The 14799-nt window shown below is 44.5% G+C and overlaps 1 protein-coding gene across 4 annotated transcripts in view; it reads left to right on the top strand.

Moving 5' to 3' along the window:
* Nucleotides 1-14799, top strand: part of TLK2 (tousled like kinase 2) — a 109176-nt gene that overhangs the window by 78203 nt on the left and 16174 nt on the right. For all 4 annotated transcript variants that reach the window (XM_030220689.1, XM_030220690.1, XM_030220688.1 and 1 more), the window contains 2 exons: nt 138-227; nt 1161-1330. In XM_030220689.1, coding sequence (XP_030076549.1) covers nt 138-227; nt 1161-1330 — 260 coding nt within the window. The remainder of the gene's footprint in view (nt 1-137; nt 228-1160; nt 1331-14799) is intronic.

Raw genomic sequence — 14799 nt, 5'->3', positions numbered from 1 at the left:
GGTTTCACAAGCTGAGCTAGTGTTTGGAGTTCAGAATTCTGCTGGAGCTGTGTTCAGCTTTTTTTTTTTTCTGCCAAATCTGTTCACGCTTTTGTTCTGTTTTTGTCTTTTTTTTTTTTTTTTATCCTTTCCCTCAGACACGCCTGTCGAGAGTACCGAATTCATAAAGAGCTGGATCACCCGCGCATAGTCAAGCTCTACGACTACTTTTCACTCGACACAGACTCGTAAGTGTTCTACAGTTGTTTTGGTCCTTAGGAGGAGTAGCTGTGTCAGTACAGAGTATCTAAAAAGATAGAAGCTGGTGGCATCTTACAGTCTAACCAATTCATTGTGGCCTGAGCTTTTGAAGATTCATGAGAATGGATTCTTGTCCTCGAAAGCTCATAACTCAACAAACTGGTTAGTCTATAAGGTGCCACCAGCCTCTTTCATTTTTAATCTTTTTCTTGAACTATTTCTTTTCGTACATGATCCCAGCCTCTCACCTACTCTTAGAATTACAATATGACAGTAGGTGGCAAATAGCCTTACCAAAATCTTTAAGTTTATATGCAAATTGCTAACTAGCTAGCTGTGATAGATAGTTTGTGGGAAAAGGCACTGAAGAGAAATGGGAGAGATTTTAGAGTTGCTAAGAATGGTATATACCCTGGGAAAGGAATGTAGATTGTGCATGGAGAAGTGGCCTAGTGGTTAGAGCAGCAGGCTGGGAATCCAGAAAGCTAGGGTAAAGTCTCTTACTCCCACTGATACGCCTTGTGATTTTGAGCAAATCACTTCCTCTTTTTGCCATATTTGTCAACTTAAATCATAAGCCCTCCTTCGAGTAGGCAGCTTTCTGCTACACATGAACTCTAACTCTCAAAGTACTGATTTGAAAAAGGCAAGTAATGTAAATTTAACCTAGAGAGAAAGTTTTATCCTTTTTGTTTCTTTTTTTTCTATCCTTGGCTGCCTTATGATTACTATTATTATTATTAATTTTATTGTAATATGCCTTGATTTTTTTTTGATTGTTGCATATAAAATAATAAATACAAATCACCCAAGCATTGGCTGCATAACCTAGAAATGAGGAAAAGAGAGAAAGGGGCCAAGTAAGGACTATTAAAGTACTCAAACACAGAGATAAGTAACGAGCTGGTTTCTGCCTTCAGGTTCTGTACGGTGCTGGAGTACTGTGAAGGGAATGACCTGGATTTTTACCTGAAACAGCACAAGCTAATGACGGAGAAAGAGGCACGCTCAATTATCATGCAGATAGTCAACGCGTTAAAATATTTAAATGAAATCAAACCACCCATTATCCACTATGACCTTAAGCCAGGTAGGTCCTGCAGTTGTATATTTGTCAGGTATTTCTCACAAGCTCCTCTTCCCCCCCCCCCCCCCTACTGAAATCACATAAAACAGATATTTGAATATTCGTTGACAGTGGGATGTCACTCTGGATTTGATACAGGATCTTCAAAGATGGTCTTAAGCAAAGATTTATTGATGTTAACAGCTTACTGCCCTAGCTGGTCAGCTAATCTGAGAGACCAGGTGTGAAGGTGATCTTGCCTGTGGTCACAGTGTCATTACCCAGGGCTTGTAGCAAGCAGAGAGGGTGTAGTGAAGGAACATAAGAACTTAAGTATTGCCATACTGTGACAGACTGAAGGTCCATCAAGCCCAGCATCCTGTTTCCAACAGTGGCCAATCCAGGTTAGCAAGATCCCAAAACAATACAATACATTTTATGCTGCTTATCCTAGAAATAAGCAATGGATTTTCCCCAAGTCCATTTTAATAATGGCTTATGGACTTTTCTTTTAGGAAGCTATCCAAACCTTTTTTAAACCCTGCTAAGCTAACTGCTTTTACTACTTTCTCTGCCAATGAATTCCAGAGTTTAATTACACGTTGAATGAAGAAATATTTTCTCTGATTTGTTTTAAATTTACTACTTTGTAGCTTCATTGCATGCTCCCTAATCCTAGTATTTTTGGAAAGAGTAAACAATGAGTCACATCTACCCGTTCTACTCCACTCATTATTTTATAGATCTCTATCGTATCTCCCCTCAACTGTCTTTTCTCCAAGCTGAAGAGCCCTAACTGCTCTACTTTTCCTCATAGGGTAGGGAAGTGGTCCCATCCCTTTTATCATTTTCGTCACCCTTCTCTGTACCTTTTCTAATTCCACTATATCTTTTTTTTATATGCGGTGACCAAAATTGCACACAGTATTCAAGGTCAGATCGCACCATGGAGCGATAGAAAGGCATTATAACATCCTCATTTTTGTTTTCCATTCCTTTCCTAATAATACCTAACATTCTATTTGCTTTCTTAGCCACCTCCACACATTGAGCAGAAGGTTTCAACATATCATCAATGGTGACACCTAGATCCCTTTCCTGTTCGGTGACTCCTAAAAACAGGTTCCTGTTTTCCACAAGCATCACTTAGCACTTGCTCACATTAAACTTCATCTGCCATTTGGATGCCCAGTCTCCCAGTTTTGTAAGGTCCCATCTCTAGATCATTTATAAATATGTTAAAAAGCAGCAGTCCCAGCACAGACCCCTGGGGAACCCCCCCTATCTACCCTTCTCCATTGAGAATACTGACCATTTAACCCTACTCTGTTTTCTATCTTTTAACCAGTTTTTAATCCACAATAGAACACTACCTCCTATCCCATGACTCTCCAGTTTCCTCTGGAGTCTTTCATGAGGTAATTTGTCAAATGCCTTTTGAAAATCCAGATACATATATCGACCAGCTCACCTTTATCCACATGTTTGTTCACCCCTTCAAACAAATGTAATAGATTGGTGAGGCAAGATTCCATGTGGGCTTTGTCTCATTAATCCATGCTTTTGAGTATGCTCTGTAATTTTGTTCTTTATAATAGTCTCTACCATTTTACACGTCACCGACGTCAGGCTCACCGGTCTATAATTTCCTGGATCTCCTCTGGAACCTTTTTTTAAAAAAGCGGCGTTACATTGGCCACCCTCCAATCTTCTGGTACCATGCTTGATTTTAAAGATAAATTACATATTACTAACAATTAGTTCTGCAAGTTCATTTTTCAATTCTATCAGTACTCTGGGATGAATGTTGTCCGGTCCAGGCAGTTTGCTCTTCAATCTGTCAAATTGTGCCATTACATCTTCCAGGTTTATAGAGATTTCATTCAATTTCTCTGACTCGTCAGCTTTGAATGCCGTTTCTGGCACCGGTATCTCTCCCAAATTTTCCTCGGTAAAGACCGAAGCAAAGAATTCATTTAATTTCTCCGCTATGGCTTTGTCTTCTCTGAGTGCCCCTTTTACCCCTTGGTCATCTAGCAGTCCAACTGATTCTTTTGCTGGCTTTTTGCTTTTAATATACCTAAATACATTTTTACAATGTGTTTATGCCTCCAACGCAATCTTTTTTTCAAAGTTCCTGTTTACCTTCCTTATCAGCGCTTTATATTTGACTTGCCATTCCTTATGCTGTATCTTATTATTTTCAGTCGAATCCTCCTTCCGTTTTCTGAAAGATTTTCTTTAGCTCTAATAACTTCCTTCACCTCACTTTTTAACCATGCCGGCTGTTGTTTGGTCTTCCTCCTTTTTTAATGCATGGAATATATTTGGCCTGAGCTTCCAAGATGGTATTTTTGAACAGCATCCGTGCTTGATGTAAATTTTTGACCTTCGCAGCTGCTCCTCTAAGTATTTTATTCATTGTTCTTCTCATTTTATCTTATTCTTCTTTTTGAAAGTTAAATACTAACATATTGAATTTCCTGTGTGTATTTACTCCAAAGCCGATATCAAATCTGATCATACTATGATCACTGTTATTAAGTGGCCACAGCACCTCCTGCGTTCCACTAAGGAATAGGTCTAGAATTTGTCCTCCTTTTGTTGGCTCCTGTACCAGCTGCTCCATAAAGCAGTCCTTGATTTTGTCAAGGAATTTTACCTCCCTAACCCTAATTTCTTATAACATTTCTACATCCGTCTGTTCATCCTGGCCAGGTGGACGGTCATACACTCCTATCACTATCCTTTTCCCCTTTACAAATGGATGTATTTTGTTTCCTGCAGAATTTTCAGTCTATTTGATTCAAAGCACTCCTTAACATACAGTGCTACCCCTCTACCAATTCAGTCCACCCCTATAACTATGATATCATTTTGTACTCTGGTATGACAGTGTCCCACTGGTTATCCTCCTTGCACCAGGTCTCGTAGAATTTTTTATTTAGTGCAATATATTCTAACGCCTCCATCTTATTTCTTAGGCTTCTGGCATTCACATTTCAAACTGTTTGTTGTTCCTATTTACATCTTGCTCAGCAGTTGACAGTGTTAATTTGCAATCTTTTGTCTGCTTTTTCTTTAAAGACACCTAAGTACATAAGTACATAAGTAATGCCACACTGGGAAAAGACCAAGGGTCTATCGAGCCCAGCATCCTGTCCACGACAGCGGCCAATCCAGGCCAAGGGCACCTGGCAAGCTTCCCAAACGTACAAACATTCTGTACATGTTATTCCCGGAATTGTGGATTTTTCCCAAGTCCATTTAGTAGCGGTTTATGGACTTGTCCTTTAGGAAACCCTCTAACCCCCTTTTAAACTCTGCCAAGCTAACCGCCTTCACCACGTTCTCCGGCAACGAATTCCAGAGTTTAATTATGCGTTGGGTGAAGAAACATGTTCTCCAGCAACGAATTCCAGAGTTTAATTATGCGTTGGGTGAAGAAACATTTTCTCCGATTTGTTTTAAATTTACTACACTGTAGTTTTATCGCATGCCCCCTAGTCCTAGTATTTTTGGAAAGCATGAACAGACGCTTCACATCCACCTGTTCCACTCCACTCATTATTTTATATACCTCTATCATGTCTCCCCTCAGCCGTCTCTTCTCCAAGCTGAAAAGCCCTAGCCTCCTTAGTCTTTCTTCATGGGGAAGTCGTCCCATCCCCACTATCATTTTAGTCGCCCTTCGCTGCACCTTTTCTACTATGGTCTCTATTACAACCTCATTATCGGGATACCCTATCTTTCCTGTTTTCTTGATATCTTTGAAAGATACCTTCTTACAGACCATGCACTTTTGAACTACTGTTGGCCTTCCCCCAGGTTTTAGTTTAAAAACTGCTCTATCTCCTTTCTAAATGCCGATGCCAGCAGCCTGGTCCCACCCTGGTTAAGATGGAGCCCATCATTCCGGAATAGGCTCTTCCGTCCCCAGAATATTGCCCAGTTCCTTACAAATCTAAAACCCTCCTCTCTGCACATCACCTCATCCACGCATTGAGACTCTGGAGCTCTGCCTGTCCCTTGGGCCTGGCACATGGAATGGGCAGCACTTTGGAAAATGCTACCCTAGAGGTTCTGGATTTCAGCTTTCTACCTAAGAGCTTAAATTTGGCTTCCAGAACCCCTCTCCCACATTTTCCTATGTCACTGGTACCTACGTGTACCAAGACAGCCTGCTCCTCCTATTTAGGTGACGTACGAGGTCTGCCACCTTCGCACCAAATGGGTAAGTGACCAGGCGATCCTCACGTCCACCAGCCACCCAGCTATCTACATGCCTAATAATCAAACCACCAACTGCAACAACTGTCCTAACCCTTCCCTTCTGGGCAGAAGCACCTGGAGAGAAATCCTCTGTGCAAGAGGTATAACTTGTCTGGAATGTTTTTACGTTTGGGGAGCGTGCCAGGTGCCCTTGACCTGGATTGGCCACTGTCGGTGACAGGATGCTGGGCTAGATGGACCTTTGGTCTTTCCCAGTATGGCACTACTTATGTACTTATGTTGGTCCTGGATACAGGATTACTTCCTGCTGCACCAGGGTGATGCTCTCCTTTTAGAAGACCCCCTTCCTCCTAGATAGCACAGGGGCTGCCAGACTGCAGGTGGGACTTCTCTACAACATCCGTGTAGGCCCTCTATGACCTCTCTGTCTCCCTTAGCTCCTCCAAGTCTGCTATTCTAGCTTCAAGAGAACAGACTTGTTCTCTGAGAGTTAGGAGCTCTTTGAATCATGCACACACACATATAAGCTCTCGCCAACTAAGAGATAATCATACATGTGACAGTCAATGCAAAAGACTGGATAGCATCCCTCTTGCTGCTGGACTGTTGTCTGCATCTTAGTATTATAGAGTTGTTTAATTAAAACTTCTTCAGTTACTAGGGGTATCAGATGAATATAAAGAGCCTTAAGATTATATGATGTAAAATGTAATTAATTTAGTGTTTGCTTCTCAGAAACTAATTAAATGTAATTAAAACTCCAATGAAAACTCTCCTCTTGTCCTAATTAGAATAATTGACTATAAATGAAGATTTCAGCTAGGGGTGGGTGGAAGCTGGGTAGGGGGGTGGGAATGAGGACTGAACTAGGCCCTGCTAAGCCTTCTATAGTCTATCTGTTAATGCTGTAACAGAAAATTCAAGTTTTAAAACTATGGGGAAAAGGGTATGGAGACTAGCTAATATAGTTTGCTTGTTTTTTTATTTTAATTCTAACTGTGTTTATCAATATCCTACAATTCCTCTTTTAAACCCAATCTTTTAAGTTACCAAGTACAGAACAAAATAATGTCACTGTTACGTTCCTCACCTGGTTCCAGGCCTGCGCGGCCAATTCACCGGCGAGGTGTGGTCCGGCAGAGATAGCCGGCTATTTTGGTAATGGTTCTCCAGGATAGGTCGGCCATCTTGGGACAGGCATCTCAGCTTATGGCAGCCATCTTGGGGTTGGCCGGCTGCAGGAAGGAAGCCCATTTTTGGGCGTTGGATTTCTCTGCTGATGGGGGCAGCCATCTTGTTTCAGCTGCACATGTTTTAGCCTGAGCCCTTCACTATTTAAAGCACTGCCTCCATGCCTTCATTGCTTCGGCCTCAGTTGTTCTGAGGAGTTGCTGTCGGAGTGCTGTACGCTGACTAACTTCTGTTTCTATGTTCTTGTGTACTGGACCTGGGCTAATTTTCTCGGATTACGCTTGTGTACTGCCTGCCTTGACCCTGGACTGATTTTGACTATTCTTTGCCTATTGGAGTACTAGTTCTGGACTGTGTCTGTTTCCTGCCAGCCTGGTCAGCGGCTGTGCAACCCCGCCGGTTCCAGAAGTTCTGGTGGCCACCTGCAGCTGGGAGCTCAACTTCCGGTGAATGGTGGTCACTTCCCAGGTGAAGCTAGGGGTTGTCTGGCTGCCTGACCGAGTGCGGTGTCTCTCCATCTCTGCCGTGCTCAGTCGGGGCACAGGGGCTCACTACTACCGGGTCATAACAGTCACCCAGAGAAATGCCCTCTTCTCTCAGAACTTCTCAGAAAGAAAGTTAAGTGAAACCTTTCCTCTTTATATAGTTTGGATTCTAAGGAGATTGCTTCAGACAAACCCTTTGAAGCTAACCCAGTAATCAGATTGCCCTTAGTAACCTTTGCAAATATTCTACTGTCTCTCACTTAATTCAGGTCAGTAGCAGTGCTACCTCCCCAGCAGGCAAAGAACAGAAAATTACTCTCTTTTAGAACAGTTTAAACCTTGCTACTATCCTTTGTAATACTCGTGGCTGTTACGTTTCTATCTCTAGAGAAAGTTTCAGTTTAAAACTATGGGGAAAAGGATTGAACACTATGGAAACTAGTTAAAAATGCTTGCTTCTCTCTCCTTTTTTTTTTTTTTCTAAGACTGATCTAGGCCCTGCAGCACCTTCTAGAGTCTATCTGTTAATGCTGTGGCAAAAAGTTCAAGTTTTAAAACTATGGGGAAAATGGTATGGAGACTGTTTATCAATATCCTACAATTCCTCTTTTAAATCCAATCAGTAAGCCGCGTAAGCGCCTACACTCACCCAACGTGCATCAATTTGGAGTTACCACCCAGCTACTGCGTGGCCCTTGCAGTAATTTCATTTTTGACCCGCATCTGTTACGCACGCGGGAAAAACATTTTTATTTTCTGGTATGCGGCAGAAACCAGGCGGTAATTGTCATTTTACACTCATAGACTATTACCACACGGTTAACGCATGAGACCTTACTGCTAAATCAGTGGCTGGTGGTAAGGTCTCAGACCCAAAATGGACGTGCAACAATTTTAATTTTGACGCACGTCCATTTTCGGCAAACATTTTTTTAAAGGTGCTGAAAAATGGATCAGCGTGCACCCAAAACACACGCCTACACAAGCACAGCCCATTTTTCAGCGCACCTTAGTAAAAGGACCCTTAAGAGATCTTATTAGAGCACCAGTCTTGACTTCCAGAGGTGGCCAGTTCAAATCCCACTGCTGCTCCTTATTATCTCGGGCAAGTCACTTAACTCTCCGTTGCCTCAGGTACCCAATTAGATTGTGAGCCCTCCAGGAACAGAGAAATACCCAGTGTACCTAAATGTAACTCACCTTAAAGGTGTGAGCAAAATCCAAATAAATAAATTATTACAATAGGCTAATTAATAGCACAAATAGACCTAGAAATTTTAGAAAACTGTACTCAGTCTTTTGTAACCTGTCTTAATCTCCTAACTCTTTCCAGACCCCTGATGGTAAACGAACAGCTGAAGAACTTACAACCTATTTGATATTTTTTATTATGCTCTTCATATACCGCCTTTCAAAAATCAATTAAAACAGTTTACAATCAAAATATAAAGCAGAAAGGAACTGCAATTCAAGACAGGATGGAAAAGCAATCGAGAACAAAAAGAAAACCAGTTAGGATGAAACAGGACATCTTAACACATAAGAGAAAGCGTGTATATCAGTGGTACCACTTACTTTCCTGATCAGTTATCATATGCCAAAGCAAACAAATGAGCTTTGAGAGCAGCCTTAAACGTAGAAAATTTCTGTTCTGCACAGAGAGCCGGGAGAAGGAGTTCCAAAGAGAGGGGCCTAGCCAGAAAAATGAGCAACGACGAGTGACTTGAAGTCTGGATGCACTTACAGCTGTGATAGATAGTGTGCATTTATTGTACAAAGGGTCTGTAGAGCAGTAGCATAGCAACTGGTTTGGCTGGTGGGGGTCCCCAAGCCCTGCCAGCAGAGGCTTTCCTCCAGCACTGTTCGTCGCCGCGCTTCCTGCCCTGCTTCCCCACTCCCCCATCCCCACCCCACACATGCATGCTCGGCTTTAGTGAAATAGAGCTTGCAGGGCAGGCAACAAAGCAGTGAACAGCGCTGGAGGAAGGCTTCTGCTGGTGGGGCTTGGGGACTCCTGCCAGCCCAGGTATGTGGGGTTGCGGCAGGGGGCAGAGAGCAGTGGTGAGATGGGGCAAAAAAAAATTTGAGGTCTGGCAACGCACCTACCATAGAGGGAGTATAAGGGATAATCAATGATGAAAGATAAGCAGGGATTCCGGAATGTAAGACTTTATGGGTCATAGTAAATATCTAAAATTGACATCCGGAAGTGCTTTCCCATTGAGGCAACATCTCTTCCCTTGTTCAGCCCTTTAGAACTTTCCGCCCCCAATTTGCATCATATACTAATAATGGCTTTTAGCCCTCGTCCCAAGCGCCTGTACTCTGGTGGATCTAATTGTTGGACTTCTTTTAATTTATGTTTAAACAATTTTTATTGGAAACGGTCAAGTACAAAGTATAACATGGTAAATCGAAAGCAATGCCGTCATCCATTACATTTTGTTTTAATCCCTACCCCCTCCCATCCACCCATCAAATACAGCAATACCACTCCATCCTACCATCCAGGAATGCTAAAAAATCATCCCGCACATTCCTTAATCTTCATTTCTCCAACTGCAAAGGTCTAAAATACAAACTAACGCATGCGTCAACCTTTTCCTACTTGAGCACGCAATTCTGGAACGCGCTGCCACACAACTTAAAAACAATCAATGAACTAATTAACTTCCGCAAACTACTGAAGACCTATCTCTTTGGCAAGGCATACCAAAAAGACCAACAAAAGTGAACACTTACACATATATCCGGAATTGGCTTATAATATCTGCTTGTTATACTAATATCATGCTTTTAGCATTATTATATTACCCAAGATCCTTCTGTAATACTAATTGTTTACTTCTTATATATCTCCACCATTCACGATGTATTGTAAGCCACATTGAGCCTGCAAAGAGGTGGGAAAATGTGGGATACAAATGCAATAAATAATAATAATAATACAGTGATGCACTGAGACAAGCATATAAGTGTGAATGAATCCAACATAAACAAAAGAAAGAGCAGAAGGTCTATACAAATCCACTCAACAGCCCTCCCCCACCAAAACTAGGCAAACCCCATTCCAAAAGATGAATCTGAAAGTCTTGGCTCTTATAACTTCCAGATCCCTCATTTAAATTTAGTAATTAATAAGGATGGACACCTAGAAAATTTTCACTTTGTGTTGTTTTCCTGTGTTCAGGGGAAGGCTTGTTTTATGGGGATCCCCCCTCCCCCCCTTTGTTGTCACAGGAGACAACACAAAATGAAAATTTCCTAAGCCGCCTCCTCACCCCCTCTCCTGCCAGGAGCAGACAACTCCCCTTCTCTTATGTCCCCATAGGCCTACCTGAATACCTGGAAGTCCAACGGGTGCGTTGGGGCAGGAGCGATGCCCATTCACTCTTGCCCATGGCCCTGGCCATATCTAATATGGTGGCTGTGATCTTTCACCTGGACCACTAGGGATTCAGGTAGGCCCAGGTGACCTACAGGGAGCAGAAGGGGGGGCCTGAGGATCACAGGGGAGGGAAGCCTGTCATTGCCAAACCCTGCTTGTTTTCATTTGCCAGTGACAGGAAGCAACAGAGGAAATATCCTTCCTTGTTAACAACTGCCCATCCCTAGTAATTAATGGTCAACTTAATAAGATCATTGCCACATCTAGCCCGCTTACCATCAGTGATCAAAGCTTGTTTACTAGATGTTTCCCGGATTTCTCTGAAACAGACCATTCTTCCTTATTCCTCATGATCAAGCCAGACATATGGGTATACCTTTTTCTGCCAGCAGGAGGAGACTGAGAAACACTGAATTGATGACAATACCCTTATTTTATTGGAATTTGTTAACCTCCTTTAGGTTATCAATAGAAATCAAACAAAATAAAACATGGAAAAGAAAATAAGATGATACCTTTTTTATTGGACATAACTTAATACATTTCTTGATTAGCTTTCGAAGGTTGCCCTTCGTCAGATCAGAAATAAGCAAATGTGCTAGCTGACAGTGTATATAAGTGAAAACATTCAAGCATTACTATGACAGTCTGACAGGGTGGGAGGATGGGGGTGGGGAGGAGGGTGGGAGGATCTGGGGTTCCCAGCCCATTATAAACCATAAAGCTGTATGTCTCTGTTGATCACCCCACCCCTCACCTATCCACACCCATCCTGTTAGAATATCAATGATATGCTTTGATGTCCCCATGCATACCTCCTACCCACCCCCATCCTCCCACCCTGTCAGACTGTCATAGTAATGCTTGAATGTTTTCACTTATATACACTGTCAGCTAGCACATTTGCTTATTTCCGATCTGAAGAAGAAGGGCAACCTTCGAAAGCTAATCAAGAAATGTATTAAGTTATATCCAATAAAAAAGGTATCAACTTATTTTCTTTTCCATGTTTTATTTTGTTTGATTTCTATTGATAACCTTAAGAGTGGACTAACAAGGCTACCACACTCCTCTACTTAACCTCCTTTATGAAGAGATTCGCCCAAGGTGGTGTACAGTTTAACATAAAACGTACAATTTTGTTAATAGCATAACAATAGTAAAAATGACCAAATATAAATGTAAATATAGTTTGTTTATTTATTTATTTATTTGTAGCATTTGTATCCCACATTTTCCCACCAATTTGCAGGCTCAATGTGGCTTACATTTACCTCAATGGCAATTGCCATTCCGGGTAACAGAATTACAAATAGTATTGTATTAAGGTGCATACATACATGGTAAAGAAGAATATATTATGGTATAGCATATAGGTTCCTGAGTGATAGATTGGATTGTAACATTTGTTAGGTCATCAATTATAAAGAAGTCCTTTTCGGCATAAGAGTTAAAGTGTTAGTGCTTGTTCCTTAATAGTATTGAGGTTAGTCAGTCAATTGATAAGAGTTCGGTTTTGTTTAGTTTGTGTTCAGTCTTATTTAGTGTTTAGGATGGATGTTTATGGTATGCCTTCTTGAACAGGTCAGTTTTCAGTAGTCTTCAGAAGATAGGTCTTGCGCTGTTTTTATGGCCTTCGGTAGTGCATTCCATAGTTGCGTGCAGATGTAGGAGAAACTGGTTACATATGTGGATTTGTATTTTATTCCTTTACAGTTGGGGTAGAGGAGATTGAGGAATGTGCGTGTTGCTCTTTTTGCGTTTCTAGTAGGCAGGTCTATCAGGTCTGACATGTAGGTCGGGGCTTCCCCCATGAATAATTTTGTGGACCAGGGTGCAAACTTTGAACGCAATTCGTTCCTTTAATGGGAGCCAATGTAGTTTTTCTTTTAGGGGTTTGGCGCTTTTGTATTTCGCTTTCCCAAATAGGAGTCTGGCTGCTGTGTTTTGAGCGGTTTGAAGTTTCTTAATGATTTGTTCTTTGCAGCCAGCATAGATGGCATTACAGTAGTCTAGATGGCTTAGCACCATTGATTGTACCAGGCTGTGGAACAGCAAATTATAAGTATCCTTTGTAGTCCCTTACCAGTCTCTAGCAGATGGTAGGTGAGGCATCCAGTGTGTCTGCAGCTGGTTTGGTAGGCCAAGGGGTGTTAGGAGCAGGGTTGAAGGTTTGTTTTTGTTTTTCATTAAATCGGTGCAATTGGGTTTCTCCCCTAGTGGATAAAAAAGGGGCAAAGGACCGAAAGGCTTGAACAAGCTGTGCTGCTCCATGTAGCCTGGGAGTACTAAACCCAGCTTGGCTGAGTCCTGTCTCCCCACCCCATAGAAATTCCCTAAAGGAGGAAACTCTTTAAACCCTCCGCAGGGGCAAGATTCAGTGGTGCATAAAATTAAAGAGGGGGGGGTCCAGGAATAGCGTTGGGACTGTCTTTGCAGCTGGAGAGCGTAGGGAGAGATATGCTATGCTCCCAACCAGAAGCAGAAATATCATTTAGTCCCGAAGTACGGAATCCTCCCCCTATGCCGGGGGATACACCAAGAAGGGACCAGGAAACCCTTATTCTCCGAGGACAAGCAGGCTGCTTGTTCTCACGACTGGGTGACGTCCGCGGCAGCCCCCACCAACCGGAAATAAGCTTCGCGGGACGGTCGACACGCAGGGCACGCCCACCGCGCATGCGCGGCCGTCTTCCCGCCCGTGCGCGACCGCTCCCGCCAGTTACTTTTTTTCCGCGACTGAGAGAGTTGTGTTTTCCCCTCTCTCTCGTTTCAGCCGCCGGATTTTTTCGACCGCGTTTACGCGGATCGTCGCTTTTGGCCTGTTCGGCCTCTTCTTCTTCTTCTTCTTTCTCTTTTATTAAAAAAAAAAAAAAAAAAAAAGAATTTTGCGCGTGTGGAGCACGCGCTCCTTCTTTTCCCTCGCTTTCTAGCGGGGACGCCTCGTTGCGGCCTAGTGGCCGCTCGGTCGGTTTCAGTTTTCGTGGTGTGATTTTAGCCACCATTGCCGACTTTGACTTCGCCGACGCGATTTTTCCGTCGATGTCCTCGAAGGTCCCGAGTGGATTTAAAAAGTGTGGTCGCTGCGGCCGGCCGATCTCGCAGACCGACACCCACGCTTGGTGCCTCCAGTGCCTCGGGCCGGAGCACAATCTCAAGTCGTGCGTTTTGTGTCTCGGTCTCCGGAAACGGACTCAGGTTGCGAGGCAAGTTCTGCGGGACCGTCTTTTTGGAACTTGCGCCGGCCCCTCGACGTCGACCTCGACGGCATCGGTATCGAAGACCGGTTCTTCGGTACCGGTATCGATGCCCGAGACATCGGCACCGATGGCAGCGACCCCAGGAGAACAGGTCCCGTCGGCCCGCCGGTCCGCCGGCGAGAGTGGGGTAGAGAGACCGCGTGGGCAGTCGGCCCCGGTCACTCCCTCAGCTCGTGAGCCACGGGACCGAACCCTGTCGGACCCGGTACCCCCGAGACCGAGGGGGATCGACCTCCTCCTCCTCCATGCCCTCCGGCACCGGTGACGTGCACCGGAAAAAAGACAAGAAGCGCCGTCACCGGGAGCCCTCGGTGCACCCTGAAGAGGAGTCGACGCCGAGCGTCATCGCAGAGAGGAGAGATCTCCGTCGGTGGTGGAGGTACCGACGCGTCGGGGTTCCGGCACCTCGGTGCCGTCTCCTGGCCCCCAGCAGCTTCCGGCACCGACACCCTTACCGGCCCCACCGCCTTTCCCGGCAGCGGGCCTGGACGAGTGCCTCAGAGCCATCCTTCCGGGGATCCTGGAAGGGCTGATGCGCCAGGCTGTGCCGGCGCCGGGGGTGCTTGCGCCCTCGGCGCCGATGACTGTGGCGCCGGCGAGCTCTAGCCCGGCGCCGGGGCAGTCGACACCGCCGCCGCTTGCGGTGCCGGTCTCGACAGCCACGCAGGTGGAGTCCCCGTCGACGTCGATGGAGGGAGCTCCGTCCCCGCCGGCGCGGGAGTCCACCGCTCGACGACACCGAGACCTCGGTGCCTCGACGTCGAGCCGGGCCCGGTACCGGACTCAGCTACATGAGCTAATGTCCGATACCGAGGATGAGGACTCGTGGGGGAAGAGGAGGACCCGAGATATTTCTCCTCAGAGGAGTCTACGGGCCTTCCCTCGGACCCCACGCCGTCACCGGAGAGGAAGCTCTCACCTCCTGAGAGTCTCTCC

This window comes from Microcaecilia unicolor, chromosome 12, assembly GCF_901765095.1.
Source record: "Microcaecilia unicolor chromosome 12, aMicUni1.1, whole genome shotgun sequence".
NCBI lineage: Eukaryota > Metazoa > Chordata > Amphibia > Gymnophiona > Siphonopidae > Microcaecilia > Microcaecilia unicolor.
This window is presented reverse-complemented; position numbering and strand designations above follow the sequence as displayed.